At 41.3% G+C, this 23260-nt stretch overlaps 1 protein-coding gene across 2 annotated transcripts in view; it reads left to right on the forward strand.

The window, feature by feature from the left end:
- The window catches only part of MAP4K3 (mitogen-activated protein kinase kinase kinase kinase 3), an 86816-nt gene that overhangs the window by 449 nt on the left and 63107 nt on the right, over positions 1-23260 (forward strand). For both annotated transcript variants that reach the window (XM_068425561.1, XM_068425570.1), the window contains exons 2-5: positions 10127-10184; positions 13328-13418; positions 19067-19131; positions 21398-21453. In XM_068425561.1, the coding sequence (XP_068281662.1) occupies positions 10127-10184; positions 13328-13418; positions 19067-19131; positions 21398-21453 (270 nt within the window). The remainder of the gene's footprint in view (positions 1-10126; positions 10185-13327; positions 13419-19066; positions 19132-21397; positions 21454-23260) is intronic.

Raw genomic sequence — 23260 nt, forward strand, 5'->3', positions numbered from 1 at the left:
CACCGGCCCCAGTCGTATGGGCGCCCGGCCTGGCCCTCCCGGCTCCCCTCCGGAGGGGCCCTGCTCTCCGCATCTCTCCCTGCCGCTGGCCTGGCCGCGTCTCCGGCTTGGTCGGCCCGTGCGAGAGGGTGATCCCCGGGGGCTGCCTTGGTGCTTGGGGGCGGCTGGGTCCTGCTGCTGACTGGTGGAGCGGGACCGCGGCGCTCTGCTGGCTTCATGCGGCCGCGAAGCAGCCCCGGGAGCCGCTTCATGCCGCTGCTGGGTGCCGGCTCGGGGCGTCTGTTTCATGGGCGGAGCCTGGGGGTCGGCTCCTCGCCAGACCGAGCCGGGGGCTGAGGGGATGCGGGAAGCGCACGCTTGCTTGCTCATTCCCAGCCCAAACGCCACTTTACATCGTGTGCCTGAAGGCGAGCAGTGCTGTTCATCGCGGGTACTGCTCCTGTCGCTGTCTTGGGTGGAAATACCAGGGTTTTGTGCTTGTGTCTTTGCAAAACGTGAGGCTGACCATTCAGAAGGCAAACTGGAGAGTCAGGAAAGGTGTCGTCAGGATCAGTCTTTCACGGTCCTGTCCTAACTTCAGAAACGTAGGAAAAGCAAAGCTAAAGGAACAGCAGCTGAACATAAGTTTGGCTTTTTGGGCTCTATAGTGTGCTTTGACATTATTCTCTGCTCTGCAGCGTATGTTGTTATTTGTGTATTCAGTTGAACTCTTGCCTGATGGGATGCGGCAGCCTGTCCCTCAGGTAGGATGGCACTGGTTGTTACCTGCTCCTGTTTGGTAGTGCAGCACAGAGGAGAATTGAAGTTTGTTGTGTGCAGCCTGTTGGAAGCATCACTTTCACTGTGTGCTTTCCAAGTGTCTTCTGGTCTGTTTTTGTCATCACAGGGTGGGTGTGTGTATTTAAGAAAACTTGTATCGGAAGGCAGGACTGGAGGGAAATGTTTAGAGCCCTTCCACAGTTTGAGGTGCACAAAACTGGTGCTGATGCTGCGTTTGACTCTTAAGTGAATGCGCCTAGAATGAAGTCATGTTTGGGTTGGGGCAATTTTGGTTTAATCTCAGCTTGCTTAAATGTTATGAAAGTTTCAGGACCTAAATCCTCTTGTTACTGCACTCTTAGTGTGCTAACTCCCTCCTTTATTAATTGTTTAATTGAAAGGGGTTTTTGTGTTGTTTTCCCCACCTTACCAGCTTTCTTTGAGTATTTGTGTACTATACTGATGTTTTAATTATGCAAGTCTACTTGCCTTATGCTCTGTGGTTTTTTTTTGTTTTTCTGCAAACTGTTGTCTTAATGTGCTCAGCTCTGTTTCTGTTGCAGTTTTTAACTGGCGTATTGACTCTGTGATATCTTGTCAATCAGGTTTTTTCAGTGCTCTGAATGTGATTTTGATGGATGTGAATTAGCCGAGTCATCAGTGTTTATGGTTTAATTTTAAGGATATTCTCCCCCACCAGAGAGTGAATATTAACATTTGCGATACCACTATGCATTTGAAACCTGTTAAGTTTCATTGGATTTGTCAAGATTTTCTGATGATTATTGTGCTTACATTGCAGTGGCCTTCAGTTTGGTGCTCTGTGAGTGGCCAGTGTTTGGCACTGCTTGTGAGGTTTTTTTGTTTGAGGCACAGAAGTTCTCCCTCAGAGTGGGTTTGTTTATGTTTGCAGTCTTCCTGTGACAGCTGAGATAGAAGGTGATCTACCAGGACCAGGATATACTAGGCTGGTATTATAATTAATTATTTCTTCTAGATGAGAGAGAAGTAAGTGCTTTCTGATTAGGTTGTGGACAGTGTAGGGAAAATGAGATGTGCTTTTCTCCTGGATGGATTATTGCCTATTTCATTTTGAGGCAAGGTCTTGCCCAAGGCGTCTCCAAAGTCGAGCATGAAAGTAGCCCAAAAATAGTAATGAAAGCTGGTTACTTTTAATGTGACAAAGAGGAAGTAATATAGTCCTAGGTGTCATCCACATGTGAGCTTACTAGGGCTTTATCTTAAATTTGTGGGGGATTTCATAAAGCCTCTTTCATTTGCTTCATCCTGTCATCGGTAGGTGAACTTTGAGGTTGAGGAAATAATCGTGTGAAATTGAGATTAGCTGTGTGACAATGGTGCTCATCAGTGGTGGGATTTCAGCAGAGTGGATCCAAGCACTGGATGTACTCGGGCAGCCTCAAACTATTCTTTGTAAATTGTGGTTTTCCACTCTTGGCAGGGAGAGTCAGGTAGGGAGGTGTTTTTACTGTGAGTAGGTAGAGGTTATTGCCTTAATAAGATGACAATCTTGTTACGTTGACATTCTTGCTAAATGCTGACCTTTCTGTAACCTGCTTTTGTGGCAAAGTGCTGAGGAGCTGAAAGCACAGCAGGCTGGCATCTAGTTCCTTGCTCCATTTCAGTTGAACTGAGCTACAACAGGGCATGGGTTAAATGTTTGATTTGTTTACAAAATAAATTATATATATTGAAACAAAAGAGGCAGAGTCTCTACTCTGAAGATTTTTGAATTTGAAGTAAGAGCCCATGGTGCGGACTGAACTATGGAGACTCCAAACGAACAAGGATATGGGTCAGATATGGATCCTGCTGCTGTGTGTCCTGCTGTTCAGCCGGTACCTGGAGACGTGCTAGTGCACCACAAGTACGGATTTTTGCCTTGAGCCAATGTTTTAGAATTATGTGCCCTCCCACCCAAGTTCAATATTATCTTCTTCAAGGCTTCTTTGAAAGCTGAATTCATCATAAGAAAGGTAATGGGTAACTTGTTCATGCCATCAGGTCTCGATCAGATATGCACAGTCAACAATAATGTCTCTCTTCTAACTAGCACCAGTGCAAGTTTGTTGAAGGAGATGAAGCTTCATCTGGGTTGCTTAGTTCTTAACGAACCTCGGAGACATAAACACTGCACATAACACTGTTTTCAGTGAGGGTCTGAAAGAGGGACAATGTTTGGGTTTGTAAAATTTTCTTCAGTGAAGCTATGCTGCCATGATAGATTAGGTAGCTAAAACGTTAATATTGCAAAGTTCTCATCAGAAGTTCAAGTAAAACACAGGACTTAAAATCTGTTCCTTTGTCCAGAGATGTCTCCTCTCAAGACTGCCGAAGTTAATGGTGAAATCGAGTTACTACTTTGTAAGACGGTTGATGTATCTGTAACAAAACAGACAACCTGCTAATAGTGTTTTTTTGGAGTTGAGTATTCTTGAGGGTTGCGTATCACGTTTTCATTTGCATGGTTTTGTTTCCTATATCTCAATAAACTGACTCGTCAAGTAATTTAGCTTCATCTAAAGTCTAGTTGAGAGACTGATAGCAAAATTGCTTTTCTGATTGCAGTTACATGTCAGGAAAATTCTTGAATTTCACCTTCTGTTTCTGTCAAATATTCTCGTCCAAAATTACACCACCTAGAAAGAGTGAGGATTAGTTCTGCTGTTGTACAAGTAGTATCTGTCCTTTGTGTTTCTGTGTTTCACTGTTGCAAAGAATTTAATTGTGTAGGACGGCCAGCAAACTGTGAACAAGACAAGGAGTTACGATTTTTTGGTTGTGAAAAAGAGACACTGTCCTGCCCTGCTCAGTTTCAGGAAATATTCCTAGAGTTAAATGAGGTGGTTGCTTAGTTTAGTTTGCTCTGTGTTTACTTCATCTCTCATTTAGAAAGACTTTTGTGTCTCTCGGTATGAAATTGCCATTCTGATCATTGCTGTTCCCAGGCCCTCTGTAATTTATGCCATTCTTTTAGGGTTTGGGTTACAAGTGCTGCATATGACATTCTGACAGATACCATATTAATAATCTATAATTTTCCTGTTTGCCCCCATCCTAATACCTTTGGTTTTGGAAGCATATTCTGAGGTGATTGTAGGTCCATTTCTTTTGTTCATATCATTAATTTATATCACCGCATATCTTGGAAAAAATAATTGCTTTGGTTTAATAAAGGTTGAACTTCATTTGCCATCTCACAGGTAATTCATCTAGTGATGACAAAAAGAAAGGCCCTTCTTTCCTCTTTACTGAAATTCAAATAGTTGTGATAATTAGTGAGATTATCGTTCCTGCAAAGGTATCTGCTGTACCACGTCTGCCTTATTTCAGTTCTTTTCACCATTTATGGCTTCAGCCAGTTAACAAATGAAGACACAGAACTCAGTAGGCTGCGCTTTGCTTGAGGTCTCATTTAAAAAAAGAAAAAGCCTGATTTTCTTCTCCCCAGCCCTTTGGCATGAGAGTTGGTCTTGGTGAGGGAGGTCCTGTATCTACCAGCTCAGCTGCTTCATGCTGAAACTCTTGGATTCTGTGGGTATCTCTAGGGCACACCTGGTGACTGTTACTGCTTTGTGCTCTCAGCTGTGTTCTGGAGTCTCTGGTTTCTGATAGTGCTCCTGCATGTTGCTGGAAGAGAATGTGTCCGGAAGAGATGAACCTGAACTTTGATGAACTCCCAGTTTGCAGAGTCCTACACACAGATCTCTTCTTTCCATGTGTGCGCCCTTGTTCCTCTTCCCTGGGGTGATCCAGTAAGGCATCAGCTCTTCTACAGCTTTGCTGCTTCTGAAATAACTGGAACTGGGCCTTGTAGTTGTGTGCTTTTTGATAGGCATTTTAGTCTTCCCTTCTTCTTGATTGACCTTACAGCTGTTGAAGCTCCTTTTGACTTTGCTAGGAATAAATGTCTATGTTTTGAAGGCTCTCTATTTCAGCTTTAATTGTCTTTTGAAGCTTGTCAGGCAGGCAGAGAGGGGTGGATTTTTGCCATCCCATTTTTACTGTTCTGAGGAAGTACTACTGGGTTTAGTTTCTGTGACTGTGGTTTCCTTAACCAATAGTCTATGCCTTGCTTAGGGATTTTTGTTTGCCTTTGTTTCAGACCTTTTTGTTTAACATCACCTTTATCAAAGCATTGCTTTCTAAAACTGTAGCTCTGTCATGTTTTGGTATCATACCTCCTACCAGAATGTGGAACCTAATTATTTTTAGCGTCATTCTTAGTCGTTCAATTCCTGTTAATTACAGCTGTGACTTTGCAGGATAGACTGAACTGAGGTAACAGCTCACTGTTGCCCGAGAGGGGCGATTCCCTCCCCTGCTCCTGGCTGTCTTGCCGTTTACCTTGGGTTAGCTCTGGCGCTCAGCGTGATGCCTGGGCTGGCGTGGTTAGCTCACCTGGCAGGAAAGTGACCAAAAAAAGGGAGGCAGGTGGCTTTCTGCTGGCTTGGGGAGTTGAATCAGCTCCTGGGGGAGTTTGAGAGAGCCTGAAGGGGAGGGACTGTAGGGCTGGAAGCAAGGGGGTTGGGAAGCTGTTCAGGTGCGTTTTCCTGAAGAGCGGAGCTAATCCAGGTCAGGAAGCCTGTCTGTGCCCTGGCACCAGTTATCCCGTGAAGTAGCAACTTGTTTAGAGATGACTCGGCTGCATTTTGTTCAACAATTCACACAGGAAGTAGTCAAAACCAGAAGTGCCCTGTTGTTACTGTCTTAGACTTTGCTTTTTGGCCTGGATTTTGTTGCAGCATTATATGCTTTGTATTACCAGCTTCCATCTGAAGGACAAATATAAACTTGGCAAGAGATTTGCCTCCTTGGATCTTGGATTTTATGTCTATACTCGTTCAGCTGCACAGACCTCTCCTTCTCATGAATCTGCTATTGTGGTATATGTTAGGGGCAGTACCAAATACTAGCTGTCCTCCTCCTTTTCTTCTTCCACCTCCTTTTCTTTTCAGACCCACGCCATGCACATCTCTCGCTCGACTGGTGTTTCCCAATAGAGCCCATCTGAGTTCTACCCCACTGCATTGCTCTTTCCTTCTCTATTTCAGAGTAATAAGGCCCTTCCAATTGTGAGGCATTTTGGTTAATGGATTTTTATATCATAGAATAACAGCAAAACCTGGATTTTTCTAGCTTTTATTTCTAGTTGATGTCAGTTTTTTATGTAACATTTTGATCTGATACCCTACTGTTGTCACAGAGATGGTAGCAATTATTTCCTGTTTAATTAGGTAGTGCTTCTGCAGCTTGACTTAGTAGTTGGTGAGGTTTTTTTAAAGCTCCTCCCCAGATATTGCAATCTAGATTTCTGGAAGAGCATCGTTCTTTTCTGTGATTCTGTGATTCTTTTAGCCTCTGATAGAATGAGGATCCTTATATGGTTTTCCAGAGCAGACATTGTATAAATGCTGTACACATTTGATAATGTGACTGCACATAGATGCAGGTAATGTAGGCTGATCTTTGCTTCTGGAAAGCCTGTGTAATGCATTCCCATTGCCATAGTGAAATCTGCATGTGAAGGAATTAGTTACAGGCTCCTGCTCATGGAAACGGGGATGGGAGGAAGAGCTCTTGGCTTTTGCTGTTTACCTCATCATCACAAAGGCTGGGAGTTAGAGCACTTAAGGTGCAAGTGGAAACAGAATATAAATATGTGTTTTCCTACATGAGCCTCTTTGAAATTTTTGGTTGCATTTGCCAACTCAAAAGTGCTTGCTTGAAATTGTTCTTCAACCCTTATTAATGCTCCTTATTGATGCTCCAATGTCAAACCCTGTAAGTAATTGGCAACTTCACTGTGATTATGCTAAATGAAAGCATAAGGCAGTGTCCTTAACATACTGAGCTATTGTGTGGTATGTATGCGCACACTCTCAAAGTAAGAGTTGGAGCCAGCTCCAACACGTGTTGAAAAGCATACGGTACTTCAGTCTTTCTCAGTCTCTCATTCCTGTGAGCTTAGGCAAGGAATTGTTTCACAGCTGATGATTTCAAAGGTATTTGATGAGATCTAGGAGAACCTGTCAGGGGTATCCTTATCCTTTGCAAGGAACCTTCATGTCACTACCATCTCTTTTTCTTTCTTTTTTTTTTTTTTTTATACCCAGATTAACAAAGGCAATTCATATTCTTAGTTGTGACAACACTTTCAATGCTAATAACCCAAATGGAACAGGATGCAAAGTGATGATTTATTCAGGTTGTTGACTTCAAGTCATGTTTTCTTTTCTTCAGTAACAGTTCATGCCCTTAAGCAGTTGGTATCCTGCTGTTCCTGAACGCATTGGTGACCTGCATTAAATCAGATTTTGTTCCTCCTTTCTGCCTTTTGTGAGCCCTGGCTGATACTGGTCCAGAGAATGGCCAGCTGGCCAAAGAGTCCTGCTACTGCTGGTGTTGAAGAAAGGAAGCAATGCCTAAGCTGCAGGTGAAAAGACACGACATTAGATCTTTCCTGCCCACGGTTTTCAACAGTTCTTCAATGCCTTGTTCTCAAACGAAGAAATCCCTTTGTGATGGGAGGGGGCCGAATCAGCCACGAGGTGTGGGGAGCACAGGTTTGGCAAGGCTGCCTGCTGCTCGGACTGTGCTCCTTTGGCTGGGATTTTGCATGTCCTGCTCCAGGTGTATCTATAGATTTTTCTGTCTACTATGGGTGGCTTTTTGGCCCATAAGACTTTGTGACGAGTATCCTCATATGTTTTAAGCAGGTTTGTTCCGAAATTGTCACTAGTACCTACCCACCTTCTGTCTTGTTTTAGTTGCCATAGCACTCTGCAGAGCATAGTGACCTATGGAGCCATAGTCAGAGAAACTAATTTCTGACAGCTGAACAAAGGATTGTTAAAAGTAAATAAAATAAAAACAATTTACCAGACATTTTTTGCTAGACTAGCAATGTCCCTGAAGCCTGTGAAATTTTTCCAGCTTGGCTTGCACGTCCCAGCTGAATGCAGGATATGTAACTTAATGATCTCCTCTCTTGTATCCACTACAGTTGTATCTCATTGATTACCTTACCAGTACCAGTTGCCCCAGAACAGGTCTTTAAGTATTAGCAAGACTCCCTGATGATCTCAGGTCTTCATTAAAGCTTAAGTAATTTTTCTTGTTAATCTCGGAGGTTAAAAAAATGCTGACCTTTGATTCATGAACATCTTGCCTCTGTGTTTGTTTCTCACTATGAAAAGAATGTGTTGGGGAAAAAAATAAGGAACAAAAATCTTAGCTCATGCTTGAGTGGTGCCACTTTCTCATGTGTTGCCTTCATTCTCTGGCACAGATAAAAGGAACTCCTATTTTTGCTGTTCTTAATGTCTTTGCGTCTTTGTTCCACCATACAGCGATGAGTGGAGACCCTGCTGCCATTGGCGGGTTGGGCAAATAATGACTTACAGGGAAGGCTGACAGAGTAAATCTATTTTTTAGCTGTTTTTCCCACAATCTATCAAGTTTGGACTACTTGACTTTTATAGGATTGCCACTGGTCCCAGGATCTAGCCATAACCATCTGCCTGCAAATTATTCGCAAATGCCAGTACTCCCAGCATTGCAGAAGAGCCTTGCCACACCAAGGAGCAGTGAGAGATGTGAGATCAGCTGTGCTAGGAGCCACCTGGGTAGATCTCTAAACACAGGAATACACACTGTGTTTATTTCCAGACTTTATTGCTGGCTATTTTTAATAGTCTTAGGGGTTTTTTTCCCCTCCGCTTGTGGTTCCACAACCAGCTATGAAGCTGCCATGGTAAGAATCAATACCTTACAGGATTTGGTGAGTCTCATGGCCTTGCAAATCAATTTATTTAAAAAAAACAAAGAAAAGGTAGTTTGTATATTGGAGAGGGTATCTCAATAAAAGGTGTGAGCCCTTGAGCTCCTAAGGTGACTTAAATGACACCATTAGCCACTGTAAAGGTGGGCACCTATCTGTGCCATTAAATCTGTAATTCTGGCCTTTTCTGATGGGAAAGTGGATGGGGAGAAATGACAAAAGCAGGACTGGTCTCCCCTTCTCTGCCCTGTGTAGGGGGTGGAGAAGGCATGGCATTCAGTGCATCTCTGGGTACCAAGACGCCCCTGGGGAGAGGAGAGGCTGTAGCTGAGCATCCTTCAGGAGCTGCTGCTTCAGCGCTGGGGTGCAGGTTTGCTGCCCCCTCCCCGTGGCTGGGTGCGGGGGCATGGAAGTATCCTGAAAGCAGAGGACAAATGGCTCCTCAGTTTTCAGTTAGTAGTCAAATGCAACAGTTCTAGAAGAGAAATCATTATTGTCATAATTTATGTTGCTTCTTAATGGCTTTTTCAGAATTTATCTTCTTTGGTTACTCAGTAGAACATAGGCTTCAGCACGACAGAGCCCCATACAAAATGCAGTTAAGCCAGTGAGTAATTGCTGGTGAAGTTGGCCATGGAGCTGCTGTGTGTACGAGGGGAATGCTTTCAAATGCCTTTGTTTGCTAGCTTGTTTTCTTTGCGCCCTTGCAGCGAGGGGAGGATGCTGTCGCTGGTGGAGAGTAAGGACCAAGGGGCATGTAGTCACATGAGCAGGTAGCATTGCATCACTCTCATGGGAGTCTTGGAAGCAGTCACATAACGCTGCAGGGTACAGTGCTTGATGCTCCCTGGGCCCTGCTTGTCTGCTTCGAGACGTGTGTATGTTATAACTGCTTTGCAGTCAGTATCTCAGTGGTTGGTTTGTTTATGGATTTTAATATGGAAGTACAGCATGGTTGAGGACTTGCGTAATTTAGGACTTTCCTGTGGCAGCGCAAGGTTTCCTGAGCATACTTAAAGCTTCAGATCTCAGTACAAATTAGCTGCCTAGTGGGTTTTTTTTTGTGAGATAGCTTGCTTTGTTGTTAGAAAATAAATCCAGGATGAGAAGTTTTGTTGGAAGAGTGCTTACTACAAACGTGTATTGGACAAGAGCATGCTAGCGACAGAATTCTTACTGCTTGATTCACTGTTATTGAGCACAGACGTGGATTATTTTAAATAAGTGTTTTGGATATAACAGAACTCAATAATGATGCTTATCAAATGAAAATACATGCTGTAAGCCCAATAAAAAGTAAACTTATGGTGTATTTGGAAAAAAAATTCTAACCTTGCATGAAACGTAAATATACAAGATGTTCTAATTTGTTGGCTCCTGCTGAGATTGCGTTTGCTTCAAAAAAAAAAAAACAAACCCAAGTGGTTTCACAAGGTTTGGGACCATTGTGTATCTCAGTTGCTGTTTGACTCAGTCTTGTCAGAGGATGTCGAGAAGGCAGAGCTGGTTGCTGTGTTCTGCTCTAACCTTTTTTTTTTGTTTTTGTTTTTTTTTTTTTTGTAGGCTCGAAATGTCAATACGGGTGAGCTAGCAGCAATTAAAGTAATAAAACTAGAACCAGGTAAGTGTTTCTTAACTGAAGTAGACCACAGAAACAAAATATTTTCATGCTTAAGATACAATTGTACAAAATCAATTGAGTCCACTTATTGGAAGAATGGATAATTGTTGCCTTTTAGTGTAGGACAAAATACACTGTTCTAAAAAAATAAAAAGCATGACAAGCAAGATGTGAGAGGAAAAGATGTAACTGAGTACAATTAAAGGAAAGCTGATTAAAACTTCAGTGAGAGTTGTGGTATTTTGTCTTAAGTACTATGTTTTCAACCCATGTGATACAAAACCCTGAGTAGAACAAAAGAAATGAGGAAGTTGGCAAGGCAGAAAAGAACTCACCTGGAGAGAGTGTAGAGGGAGAAATAAAAGGAAGGAAGGGTGAAATAATAGGTGAGCATTAGTATCGGGGAACTGAGTACATTTCCTGAAATTATCTTGGAGACTCTGATTAGGACGTCACTGTATGCTAGATTTATGCTTGAACTGTGCTTGTGTTGTGATTTCACAAAGTACATATGCCCTACAGACCAGTTATTAGCCTGTAAATGCTGTCCTATTCATATGGCTAGACTTGTTGAACAAGAGTACAGTAATCTGGGAAGTAAAATGTATGGACTTCTTGTTTAACTCATAACTGTTGGTGTTCCCTTTCAAGATTTAATGTTGAGGAGGGAAATATCTTTACTACTACCTGGTTTGATCTTTAAGGTCATGCAGGCAAGAAGGGAAAGAAGTTGCTACTGTCTTCTGTTTTTTTCTCTTACAGTTCTGGAAGTAATTAGCAATGTTGTGCTTATATATTGCATGGACATTTAAAAAAAAATTTAAGACAGGACAGTATGTTACTATGTAGTTCCAAAAGTGTGTGTTCATCACACTTCTTTTCTGCATCCTCAAAGTTGTGGTCTCAGATTATCTTGTCTAGTTCTGATGCTTTGGCTTTTTATGTCAGCGCCCATTGCTGGAGTACTTGGCTGAGCATGACGTGTGTTACCAGTCCAGCTAAGACGAGGGGCCGTGCTGTGTCTCCCTATGGAACTGTAAAGATAAAACAGGGAAGGAGACTTGCATAGCGGGGAAAGAGCCATAGGACTTGACAGACTCAGATTATGTTGATGTTTAAAACAGGTCGTATTTTAGTAGGACTTGGAGAATTGTGCTGTGTGAGTTCTCTGAGCTGTGGACAGAGCCTGGGGATGCGCTGCAGCTGGGGTAATTTGCCCTTGTGCTGTGCTGATGGGGAGAACAACTGGCATCTTGCAGCTGAGTCAAGTATTTTTGGCAGCCTTTGGATACCGAAGTGGTGCCCAGAGAACGTGCTTTAGCTACCCTCTGTTTGCTCAGCGAGCTCAGTTTCTCTCTGTAGTTGTCACTTCCAGTTCGGTAGAGGCTTGGCCCTCAGCTTCAGACGGGCAGCGTCCACGTTCCAGAACCGTGGCACTGGCTTTCTTTGCAAGTTTTGCAGACTGGGGGAGAGTGTGAAGACTAAGGGTTAGTAATGTTTAGGCACTTACTCTAAGCTTATATTGCACTTTACTATTTTGGATGCAAAGAAAATACTGGTTAAACACTGGATGAATCGTGTCCTTTTACGGAGACGCTTGTCTGTGTGTGAAAATAATTTCTTGTTTGCTCTTCAGCGTTTGCATGTTTAAAGGTCTAGCCAGGATACAGCAAACCATCAGCAGTATACCACAGAGAGTAGACAGTCTGTTGTGATGTTAACTGGCAGCTTGTGGTTTGAAATTTGCTTTCAGTTAAATAAAATACATGTGAATATCGGATTTCTGGTTAAAAAGTATCAAATGGTTAGGTCACCAGTATGTAGATATATTGAGAGAAACTGAGAACATATTTTCTTAGGTAACAGCTTGGCCAGTTCTGTTGGAATTGTTGTGTTACATTTGAAATTTATGAACAGCCATATTTGAGAAGTGGTTTTGGGTTGTGACAATTGATAAATACAAGTTTAGTGTCTATATTGAACTTATTAGAGAATAACTTTGGCTTCTGGTTTAAAAGCTCTTTTGAGTTATGCTGAAGTGTGCAACAGCAGTACACTGAAAGGAGAGTTTTTGAATTTTGAATTTTTGAACTTTGAATTTTCCTGTTTTTTTGACTTGCTTATAGAGTCTCTTAAATTATTAATGAAGTTAAATGGTTATTTTAGGCCTTCAGGCTTCTTTTCCCTGTGAAGTCCTTGAGGTTAGTAAGAATGAGTTGTTTTCTGTCAACTGTGTGTGTGTCTAGTAACTAAAGAATCTCCAGAAGAACTGCTTTAGAAATAACATACCAGACTAGCTATGATTTGCCCTTATGACTTCAGAAATTTCAGAGGAGCCCCAGTGTAAGATACTGAAGTGCTAAAGAGCACTTGACATGTATTTCTTCAAAAAAATTTAATTAAAAAGGCTGTCAAATATGTTACCAACATTTTCTTACGTCTTGATGTCCTTCTCGCCTTCCCTCTTTAACTTCAAAACCCCTGCACAACACCCCCAAACCAAAAACATCTCTGGGAAACATGTTGGGTTTTCAATTTCATACATGATTTTCTCAGCGTACACATCTGGTAAGAACCTTTTATAGAAAGACAGGGACAACCGATGTACCAAATAGTAAGACTCAGGTAAACGCCGCATCTATGTCAGTGTTTTATCTGGACACACGTTACGCACAGTCCGCAAATTTATGTGCGTACCGAGTTTACTGAGAAGTTGCAGCAGCAGCAGCAGCGTACTATTAAATGTTTTTTGCTCAGAAAGATGATCTCATGGATGTTAGGCATGTGGTCAAAACTAGCCAAGTTTTGTCATGTTTTTAATGGCAGGGCATATGCAAATGGACACAGCGGGGTCTTGGGGAAAATAAAGACTTTAGGAAGAGCTATGACCAATATCATAAGAGGTATCAGATAGCAGCGTGAGGTGCATCTGGGCCAGAATGAAACTTCTTAAGAATATAGTTACTTATTGCTAAGCTCTTGCTAATAAATACTGATTTACAGCTGTTTTATATGCCTGAAACTGGCAGATAATTAAGTTTTAATTACTCAAAAGGTTTATTTTTATAAACACGTACTGAAAGTCTCGTTGAGATGTGAGTATGAACCAGGCCAATGAAAATATTCATTCTTCTGCTTTTCAGGAGAAGATTTTGCTGTTGTGCAGCAGGAAATCATTATGATGAAAGACTGTAAACATCCAAACATCGTTGCTTATTTTGGCAGCTATCTCAGGTACAGTTTGTTTCTTTGGCTCACTTAAAAATACCTCTCTATCTCCTTGTAAAGCACAGGTCTATAAGGTGACTTAAGCAAAACATAATTTAACAAATAAGTATTATCTACTTGTATATTTTTTTTAATTTACCTTAGAATCTGTTCTGTTTACTAGATGTCTCTCTATAAATAATGTTTCTTCTAGCAAAACCTTTCAGCGACCATATAGTCATGTTTCCTTGGATATTAGTTGTTGTTCAAAAGCTTTGAATTTAATACATAAATGGAAAATTATACAGAGGTATGACAAGTATGAAGAAAGAGTCTGTGTATATAGTATCTTTTGAATCTGTTTCAGTAAAATGTCTCTTAAATTTGCAAAACTTTGGGAAGTATAAATATTGCATAATAAAGATAGAGTTCTTGGAAATGTTCTGACTTAACTGGTGTTGGCATGTAAAATTGTCCAAGAACTCAAAATTGAATGTTGGAGGGAAAAAAAAATTTGTTTTCTTCCTTGCTTAAGAGTAGTAGTGCTATGTTAAGCTTTAAGGACAATTTCATACTGAAGTACCTGACAGTGTAAGTGTGCAGCCTAAAAGCCCACTGGTGATTTGTGTTTTGGATTTGTTTTGAAATCTAAAAATGATTGATATTTAGCTCTTTTATATTTCCTTTTCTCTCTTGAGCTGCAGAGTTGTTTAGTACACTTATTGTAGTATATGTAAATTGTTCTGGCTCATTCTTTTGTGTAACTCTTTTTGTAAGGTATTATGCTTACTTGTTACAAGTACAGTAGACTGGTACTCCATAAAAAGTCTCAGTATTGAGAAAATTGATGGCTAGTTTCTAATAACATTTGTTATTATAATTTAATAAGTCCTGACAACTGTTTTATCCTAGATACAGCAATTGCTTAATATTTAAGGACTAGACCTTTTGATGCTGGATTTTGTGAACCTAATGTTGTCATCATTTTAGGCATATCATGCCATGTAATAAAAAGCTTTTAAAAGGCTCTGACCTGTCGTGATGTTCTTTACAGCAGAGGCTTTTCGTTCCTTTTGGGTATCCCCATATCTTTTGTCTGCTTAGGAACAATAGAGGTGGGACATCACAGCTCTGTGTGTTGTGAAGGTTGCTAGACCCTATTCATAATGGCAAGATGCCAAATTGAGTTACTCATACGTGTACTAGACTTCAGCAACTCCAGCTGGAATTCTCCATGATGGCTACCTGCTGCAGCCAAAAGCTTTTCAGCAATATCAGCCAAGTGCTTTTGGATTGGGGGTGGTATTTTTGCATGAAAATTCTTGGTACATGAAACCCTTTGAACAAAAAATTACCATCTTTGAAGCAGGAATATATGACAGAATTTGGCTTTTGTATTGGGAGTACATCTTTTCCTTTTAAAAATACTCTGAAATTTTGCCAAGTTGTCTTCTGAAATATTACATTTCTTTTACTTTTATTCTAGATCAGCTAGAGCCTGGGAAATCCCAGTTACTGGTTCTTTTCTAGCCAGCAGTGCCTGGTTTGGTGCATGTTTGCAGTGCTATAGAAGACCTAACACATGTTTCCTGGCTTGCTTGGCCATCGTTGAGCATTCCTGGTTTTGCTCCAGGGTGAGCTGGGACAGGATATTGAAATGGCAAGTGTGAAGCGCTTTGTGGTGCTTTTAGTGACCTTGATGCTGGACGTCTGGGTAGTTGGAGCAAACTGAAATTGGACAAGTTGAGTGTGTCAGAACTTGGAGGCAGTGTCGGAGAAGAGAGAAAGTCCTGGCGATAAATGCTAGAGGAGAAGGAGAGGTCTCATGTAGAAGCTCAGCTGACTAATGCTGTCCTGAGGAGTTTTTTTCTCCCTGCCTCTCGTATTCAGTGCCCTGCATAGCCCTGGACGCTAACTGAAACCATGTTTTATCACTGGTGGCGTTCATTGCATCTTTCTCAGTATGAGTATCTTGTTAGCTTTTGTCTGATGAGTGAAAGTATTACATGCTGACAGATGCAATTCAAGTCAATAGAATCTGTGTTTTGAATTATATTTGCTTTATAGTCATTTCAAAGGTCTGTAGTGAAAAAGCTGGTCATATTAGTACTTCACAGACATAGTTTAGTGTGGAAGATGAAGGAAGTTTCCAAGAGCAAATGTATTTTCAGAATAAGATTAAGTGGAAATGCACTGAAAGTATGAGAACAAAGAGGAATGCAAGCCGTTGACTAGCCCATTAGATGAACACCATTTGCACGCTACACTGAGTGAGGCCAGGAGCGTGCGCTTGTGTACTGCTTGCATTATTGTGTATGCATGTGCAGGAAGAGATCAAAGTCTGAAGATAAAATCAACAAGCCATGCTGTGCTGGCATCCCATATCTTGAAGGGTGCTTGTCTTGGCAGCCTGAATGCTTTTTTAACGCCAAGCTGGTCTGTGAGCTGCATTATGCACGAATTTGGGTGGGTGTGTATACAAATAGAGCATGTGTACATGTAGGGACTTGGTATTCCAAACTAGGAGTGTCTGCACTTCAGTTTTCAATCTTTAAGGTTAATTTGAAGGTTAACCTAAATTGTGCGTTAACTTCCATTCTGTGCAGTACTGGCAGGCTTTTTCATGTGAATGAACAGTCTTAATACTGTAACATACCTCAAAGTCATGTTAAAATTTTTTTGAGAATTTGTGGAGTTACTAGTCTGACAGAAGCTTACACATTGTCAGGTGGTAAAGTTGGCAGGGGGTCTTGAGATCTCCTAAAGGCAGTATTTGGAAGCTATTTGTTAAGGTATTTGTTAAGTATTTGTTAAGGTGACTAGAATTCCAAGAATGTTGCATATTCTGTAAGTTTGTGTCTGGGACCACATAGTGTCCCACCCTCCTGTCGAACCTCCTTCATCTTCCTCCCAACCTCAAAGCCTGCCTTTGTTTGGGAAGAGAGCACCTTTTCATACGTCAAGATGTCCTCTGCTGCACATGATTACTTTATTTATACCTGTCTGCAGTACTGGGAAGAAAGTTGTGTTGACATTTTTCTTGATGTGTGACATTGTCTGGTGTGCCCCACAAACCTGAAAGTCATTGTTGTAAACCTTTTCAGAAGACAGAAGTGAGGAATGGCAAAGGGAAGGGCTGGGGCTCTGCAGTGCTGTTGAAGTTACCCCGAGCAGTTTTTCTAACACGTGAACTTCTGACTAGAATGTGACAATTCCATTTGTGTTGGTTTCTGGAGGTGAGATTATTTGCATTGTAGAAGCACTGACAAATGTATCCAGTTGTCTTACTAGCTGCTACTTTTAACTCGTCGTAGTGGGAACAGATTGCTTAGTATAACTAATAAAAAGCTGTTTCTGAAGACTCTTTAAGATTTCATACAAAAAAAGACTGAAAAATATTATTTTTGCATTCAACGTTCTTTAAAATTTTTAGATTGAAATGGTGCCTTTTCTCATGATGCTGTATTCAGGCTGGGGATGCTTTTTCGTTAAAAAACAGTTTTCCTCTTGTCTCAGAGTATCGAAATATACCTTTGTAGACACAGAATTAAATTTTGGCTGGGTTGTCTTTGAGGCCTGTCATTGTCTGACCTTTTGTTTTCCAAATATCTTTCAATGCTAAGAATAATAAGAAAAATACCATCATCCTATACTTGGCACTTATCATATTGTTCCTCATGCTTTTCTTCTGTTTATGTATGGATTTTTCAGTCAAATTTCTGCCTTGCTGTTAGTCTAGGTGTTAAGTTGCAGACACTAAATGGTACTGTTGATCCTGTCTCTGCTGTGCTTGCCATATGCTCTGCAAACACAGACAGCTGTGTACACTGTTACTGTTGGTTACATGGATCTTCACCTGTCTCAAAGCACTTAGGCACAGTAATAAAAAGCTAGATAGTGAATTAGAAATGCAGTCTCCTCTTTTCATCCTCTTACAGTTTTTTCCTTTTCTGTAGGGCTTTTCCACACTGGGAGGTTAATGCCCAGTAAGCGAAGGTGTGGTTTTACAGCACTTCATATTCTTCATGTCTTTTACTTTGTGGGTGGTCTCCTGCTACCCCAAGGCTGCTGAGGTTCTCCTGGCATTTTCCTGCTTCCACACTGCTGCTGCGGTTGGCATCAAACAGGATGCAGCCACATGGGAAGGAGTGGCTTTCATGAGCCCAGTGCCCCCAAAAGCGCCCCTGAGACCTGCATCATTGTGGGGAGTAAACAAGGGACTTGCAAATGTCTGTATCTTCAGTGCTTCCTTCTCACTCATGTTCCCCTGCTGCCATTGCTAATTCCGTTTTCTTTCACAGGTAGTCACATTGCTTCTGTGTCTGACTTAGATCAGTTATTTCAGTGGAAAGCCTTCATATTGTTTCAAGCAATGCTTTAATTAACACCTAGAAATGTATGGGGTTAATAGCCAGGGACTTCTGTTGCTTAAAAACTCTGTAATGCCTGAACAATACCTTTTCCACCACTAGAGGAAGCAACTGGGGCGTAGTGCTGGGGACCATGTGGATTATGGACATAAAAGGGGAGGAGATCCAAGACAGACAGTCCTTCCTTGGAACAGCAGCTGTTCTGGCTGTTACCTGCTTGTGAGAAATACTTGCAATTTGCAGCTCAGGGGATAAGCTCAGCGCTTACACCATTGCCTTCCAAAACACTTCCACCAGTGTTGGCATTGCCCACAGGAGTGTCTCAGCTATTCCAACAGAGCCTTATGAATGCAAGAAACCTAAGACCGGGGTCATGGGCAAGTTGCAGAACAATCATCAGTCTTTCTGTTGGTTGCCCTGTGTCCCAGTCTGTCCTAAGGTGGTTGTATGTGATTTTTCTTTCCAGTGTGTTTTGATGGCCAGGAATGACTAGGAAGTCCTAGATTTTCTGCTCTCCAAAATGCCTTTCTGTGGCCACACGTGGTAAATCTGTCTTACCAGTGAAAATTACTAAGTGAAAATAGAATTTAAGGTCCATAATAGAATATACCTTTGAATTTTTCAGCTCGTTGTCTATTCTTGGAAAGCACCTTTTGTGGAGGTATAGTGAGTCAAACTGAATTGATTCCCTTAGTAAGAGGAATGTAAAGAACTTCCCTCTGACCCCTGCCACCAAAAATATCCATAGGTATTTTTGAGGGAAAAGACTTCATCTGAGAAGGCACTTACACAGCATGGGCTCTACTCTGCCTAGCTTTGACTAAAGCACTGGTTTCACTCCCTTTGTTGTGAAAGAAATTGAGTTGAGAGATACCCTTAGGGCTTTTTGGTTTGGGTTTTGTTGTGGTTTTTTTTTTTCTTGTATTAATTCCTCTGCTCTGAAAAAAAGTGGAGGAGAAGTGAAAATGAGGAAGAAATAAGAACCCACATCTGTTTTCTCGCTACTCTCAGTAAAAATATATTTCATTTTCATAGTAGATCTTGAACAAAAATCAGCGTGCATGTTTCACAAATACTGTTTCTATCACTCCAATAAACCCTTCAATGTTTTGGGTATTTCATTAGTTACTGTTTTGACAGTGAAGTATCACATAAAGATTAAATCATATTCATTATTTGACGTGTACTTTTCATAATACAGAGCTTGTTATGTTGTGCTTTATGATGTTTGAGTCCTCTGACTTATCTTTTATAGGTGCTGTTTTCAAATCTGTCAGCTAATGAATGGTTTTGTTCATTTTTTAGACGAGACAAGCTATGGATTTGCATGGAGTTTTGTGGAGGTGGCTCTCTACAGGATATTTATCATGGTATGTGAAGACTGTAATTCCTTGAAATCTAAGTAAAGCTTATTTTCAAAAATGGAGATGATTGCAGTGTGTTGGAATCAGAGAGGAGGCATCCTAAATTTAGTATCCATAAGAATCCATTGAAGGTCAGTTTTAGCTTACGCATTTACATAATTTGTTTGTTTTTTTTAAACAAAATTAGCTATAGCGGGTTTTTTTTGAGCAGCAGAAGTTATTTCTTTCCTTCAGTAGTTCATATACCCATTGCTACTTTTCAAAGGCTGTAAAATTGGACAATATTGTATTACAAAAATAAAAAATTTGTATCGTGATATGCTCTTACTTCATAGCCCTTTTGTTTTTGAGCTTTTGAACTTTGATTTAGTGTAATCTATACCATTCCCTACAGATACCTAGATTAGTGGATTGATTAGCATGGATGCTCTTGTCCTGTGTCAAGAGTGATCTTTGGTATGTTTGTATAGCAGTAGTGCCAGGAGGGTCTCTTTTTTTTTTTTAATTTTTTTTATTGTTATGCTGGATGCATGATGTAAAAAGCAAAGGTGACCTGTACACTTGCTTTAGGCTTTGGTGCAATGAGTGGTCAAAGAAACAAGGGGTATGTGTGAATCTGTTGTATAAAGAGAGGATCAGTCAACTGATTGCTAGTTTTCAAGAGACAAAATCAGTTTTGAGGGATTTTATTGCCCTGGAATTAAGACTTGCTTAGGAAGGGAGTAGGCTGTGAGTGAATGGCTCTCAGTGATGTTTTTCAGAGAGGAAATCTGTCGATATTCTAAATTGTGAAGATTTTACATGTTAGAATCTTCACATCCTTCTCTTGTGCATAAACAGCTTGTATACCTTTTTACATTTAACTTGGGTGCAATTAAAACAAGGCACCAATTCAAAAGTTCACACCATGCTCTCAGTGTAGTCATTTGAACATGGCCTTGTTGGTCCTTTACATCTTTGCTAGTGTTGATAAAAGCATCATGTCTAATAGGCTTTGTTATGTGGAACACCTGTAGAGTAGGAAATGAACTCATGCCACATAAATGTCTGAATAGATGTCGTACAGGAGCGGTTTCCTGTTGCACCTGATTTTTGGCTTATCTGCCAGTAGAGTGGAAGGTTCTTTTCTGACCTTAATTACGTTCCAAAGGGTCTTATTCCAGTTGAATGATAGGCCTCTGTAATCTTAAGTCATTTAAGTTAATTAGAATTAAATTTCTCAACATAAGCAAACATGCATAGAAATATGTACTCTGGGTGCTAATATATTTAGTTTTATGTGGGTTTAGAGCTTTTCTTTCAGAAAAGGGAAGATGGGTCTAGACCTGTTTTGAAGATATATATTGCATGATACTAATTTATATTATGGTTGTGGGTTTTGTAGAAGCTAAGCAGTTAGATGCTTAAATTTTGTTTCATTGTTAACTCCCTACTCCTTCAGTTTCCTTTGAGAAATCCCATCCAAGTTTTCTATTTGTTTTCTCTGCAAAACCTGAGAAGCTTGCAGTGAGGACTGCATTTCCTGGTCTTAAATCCCTTTAATTTCAGGATCAAAGTCCAGTGACTGGGGACAAGTCACAGGCCATTCCTTGCTTGCTGTTCAGAGTTTGGTTTATGTATTTTTTCAGAATTTGTTTTCCTTTAAGAGACTTGAGTGAAGTGGGACCCTGGAGGGAGAGGAAGACGTCTCCTTCCCTTGGGAAGCTGCTGAGCCTGCTTAGAGGAAGAGCTGCAGAAGGTGGATGGTGTGGCAGGCCCAGGAGCAACAGTGCTGGTAGCTCATGTAGAAAAGGGTTGAGAAGCTGCAGACAGCAGGTCGCATGGCAGCAGGAAGGGCAGGAGGAGAAAGCAGGTTGCAAAGGGTAGAAGGAACTTCCTAGAACTCAAAGGGTACTGAGTGGAGTTTGCTGCAGCTCTGAGTCACTGGGTTGAAAGTCCAGCCCTGCATAGGACACAATGGGTTTGTGCAAGGGAAGGAGTTGTGCTTACATCACTGCCTCTGTTTCTTTTTCCTCATAATTACTTTGAGATTTATATATGGAGGGAGTTAGTAGTTTCCATTCTAATGGGACTAGACATTTTTGAGTTTTAAAAATACTTGGTGGTCTTTGGGATGCTGAATCTGGGGGAAAATATAAGCACATTTCCTTTGAGACTTCTAGTGTAAGAACCTATCAGTGTGAATGGAAGTAATGGAGGTGTGGGCTTGGAATGGGCAGTATCTTACCTGATTTTGAGAATTACTTTTTATTTTTTTCCCCTTCCATTTCAGTGACTGGACCACTTTCAGAACAGCAGATTGCCTATGTTAGCAGAGAAACACTGCAGGTAGTGTGTTCTCAGGTTCTTGTGGTTGACTTTTAATGTAAAAGTATTAAAAGCTACAAATACATGTGATGCCATGGAAGTACAGTATTTGGATGGCTTAGCATTTTTCTCAGACTTTTGAGGAGGTCCTGTATTATAGCCTAGAACTAATTTGTGTAGTTGCATGACCTCAAATTATCTTGGATCATTTGAAGAAAACTGTCATCATCTTTCTGCTGTTAATTTTTTTTAAAGGGGGGAAGCAGCATATTTATTAATCCGTATTTGTGGTATAAATTATTTATTGCAAGTTTGAAGGAAAATTTGAAGACTCAGTTTTGCATATCCAATAGTTGATCAGTGCCAACAAGAAAAAAAAAAAAGTCTGTGTACTTGAGATGTTCAAGTTAAGGTCACCAGCCTCTCCTCATGGGTATGCTAGCTTTCATTTTTCTTTCCTAAATGAAAGATTCATTTCACCAGTAAAACTTAGAAACTGCTTTTTTGGTGGATGTCTTGCTTCCATGTGAGTGAGCAGTTCTTGGCTTCTAGTGAATGCAAATCTGTTGAATGCCATCAGTTGAGTGCTGCTGCCTCTCTCAAACACTCTTGGGATAGCTCTGTCCCTGAGCCAGCTCCCTTTCATGCCACTTACCATTTCCCTATGCTATGCCAGAGATTGCTGACTTCTGACTTATAGGACATGGCTTTTTTTTTTTTTTCCCTTACAGTGAGGTCTTTTGTGACATCTGGAGTGTTTTTGGGTTTTGAACCTTTAAACCCTTTTGTTCTTATAGAATTATAGAATGGTTTGGGTTGGAAGGGACCTCTAAAGGTCATCTAGTCCAACGCCCCTGCAATGAGCAGGGACATCTTCAACTATATCAGGTTGCTCAGAGCCCTGTCCAACCTGACCTTGAATGAATCCAGGGATGGGGCATTTGCCACCTCTCTGGGCAACTTGTTTCAGTGTTTCACCACCCTCATCGTAAAAAAATTTTTTCCTTATATCTAGTCTAAATCTACCCTCTTTTACTTTAAAACCATCACCCCTTGTCCTACTGCTACAGGCTCTACTAAGAAGTCTGTCCCCATTGTTCTTATAAACATTGAAATGCTGCAATAAGGTGTCTCTGGAACCTTCTCTTCTCCAGGCTGAACGATCCCAACTCTCTCAGCCTTTCTTCATAGGAGAGGTCTTCCATCCCTCTGATCATTTTTGTGGCCCTCCTCTGGAGCCTCTCCAGCAGGTCTGTGTCTTTCCTGTGCTGAGGACTCCAGAGCTGGACTCAGTACTCCAGGTGGGGTCTCACCAGAGCAGAGTAGAGGTGCAAAATCACCTTCCTGAATCTGCTGGCCGCACTTCTTTTGATGCAGCCTGGGATACAGTTGGCTTTCTGGGCTGTGAGCACACATTGCCAGCTCATGTCCAGCTTTTTTCATCCCCCAGTACCCCCAAGTCTTTCTCTGTGGGGCTGTTCGCAATCACTTTATCCCTCAGCCTGTATTGATACTGGGGTTTGCCCCAACCCAGGTGCAGGATCTTGCACTTGGCCTTCTTGAACCTTATGAGGTTCACATGGGCCCACTTCTCAAGCCTGTCAAGGTCCCTCTGAATGGCATCCTGTCCCTCAAGCACGTCAACTGCACCACGTAGCTTGGTGTCCATCTGCAAAATTCGCTGAGGGTGCACTTGATCCCATTGTCTATGTCATTGATGAAGATATTAAACAGTACTGGTCCCAGTACAGACCACTGAGGGACACCACTTGTCACCGATCTCCATCTGGACGTTGAGCCACTGACCACTACTCTCTGGATACAACCA

Source organism: Nyctibius grandis, chromosome 1 (genome assembly GCF_013368605.1).
Source record: "Nyctibius grandis isolate bNycGra1 chromosome 1, bNycGra1.pri, whole genome shotgun sequence".
In the NCBI taxonomy this organism is placed as follows: domain Eukaryota; kingdom Metazoa; phylum Chordata; class Aves; order Nyctibiiformes; family Nyctibiidae; genus Nyctibius; species Nyctibius grandis.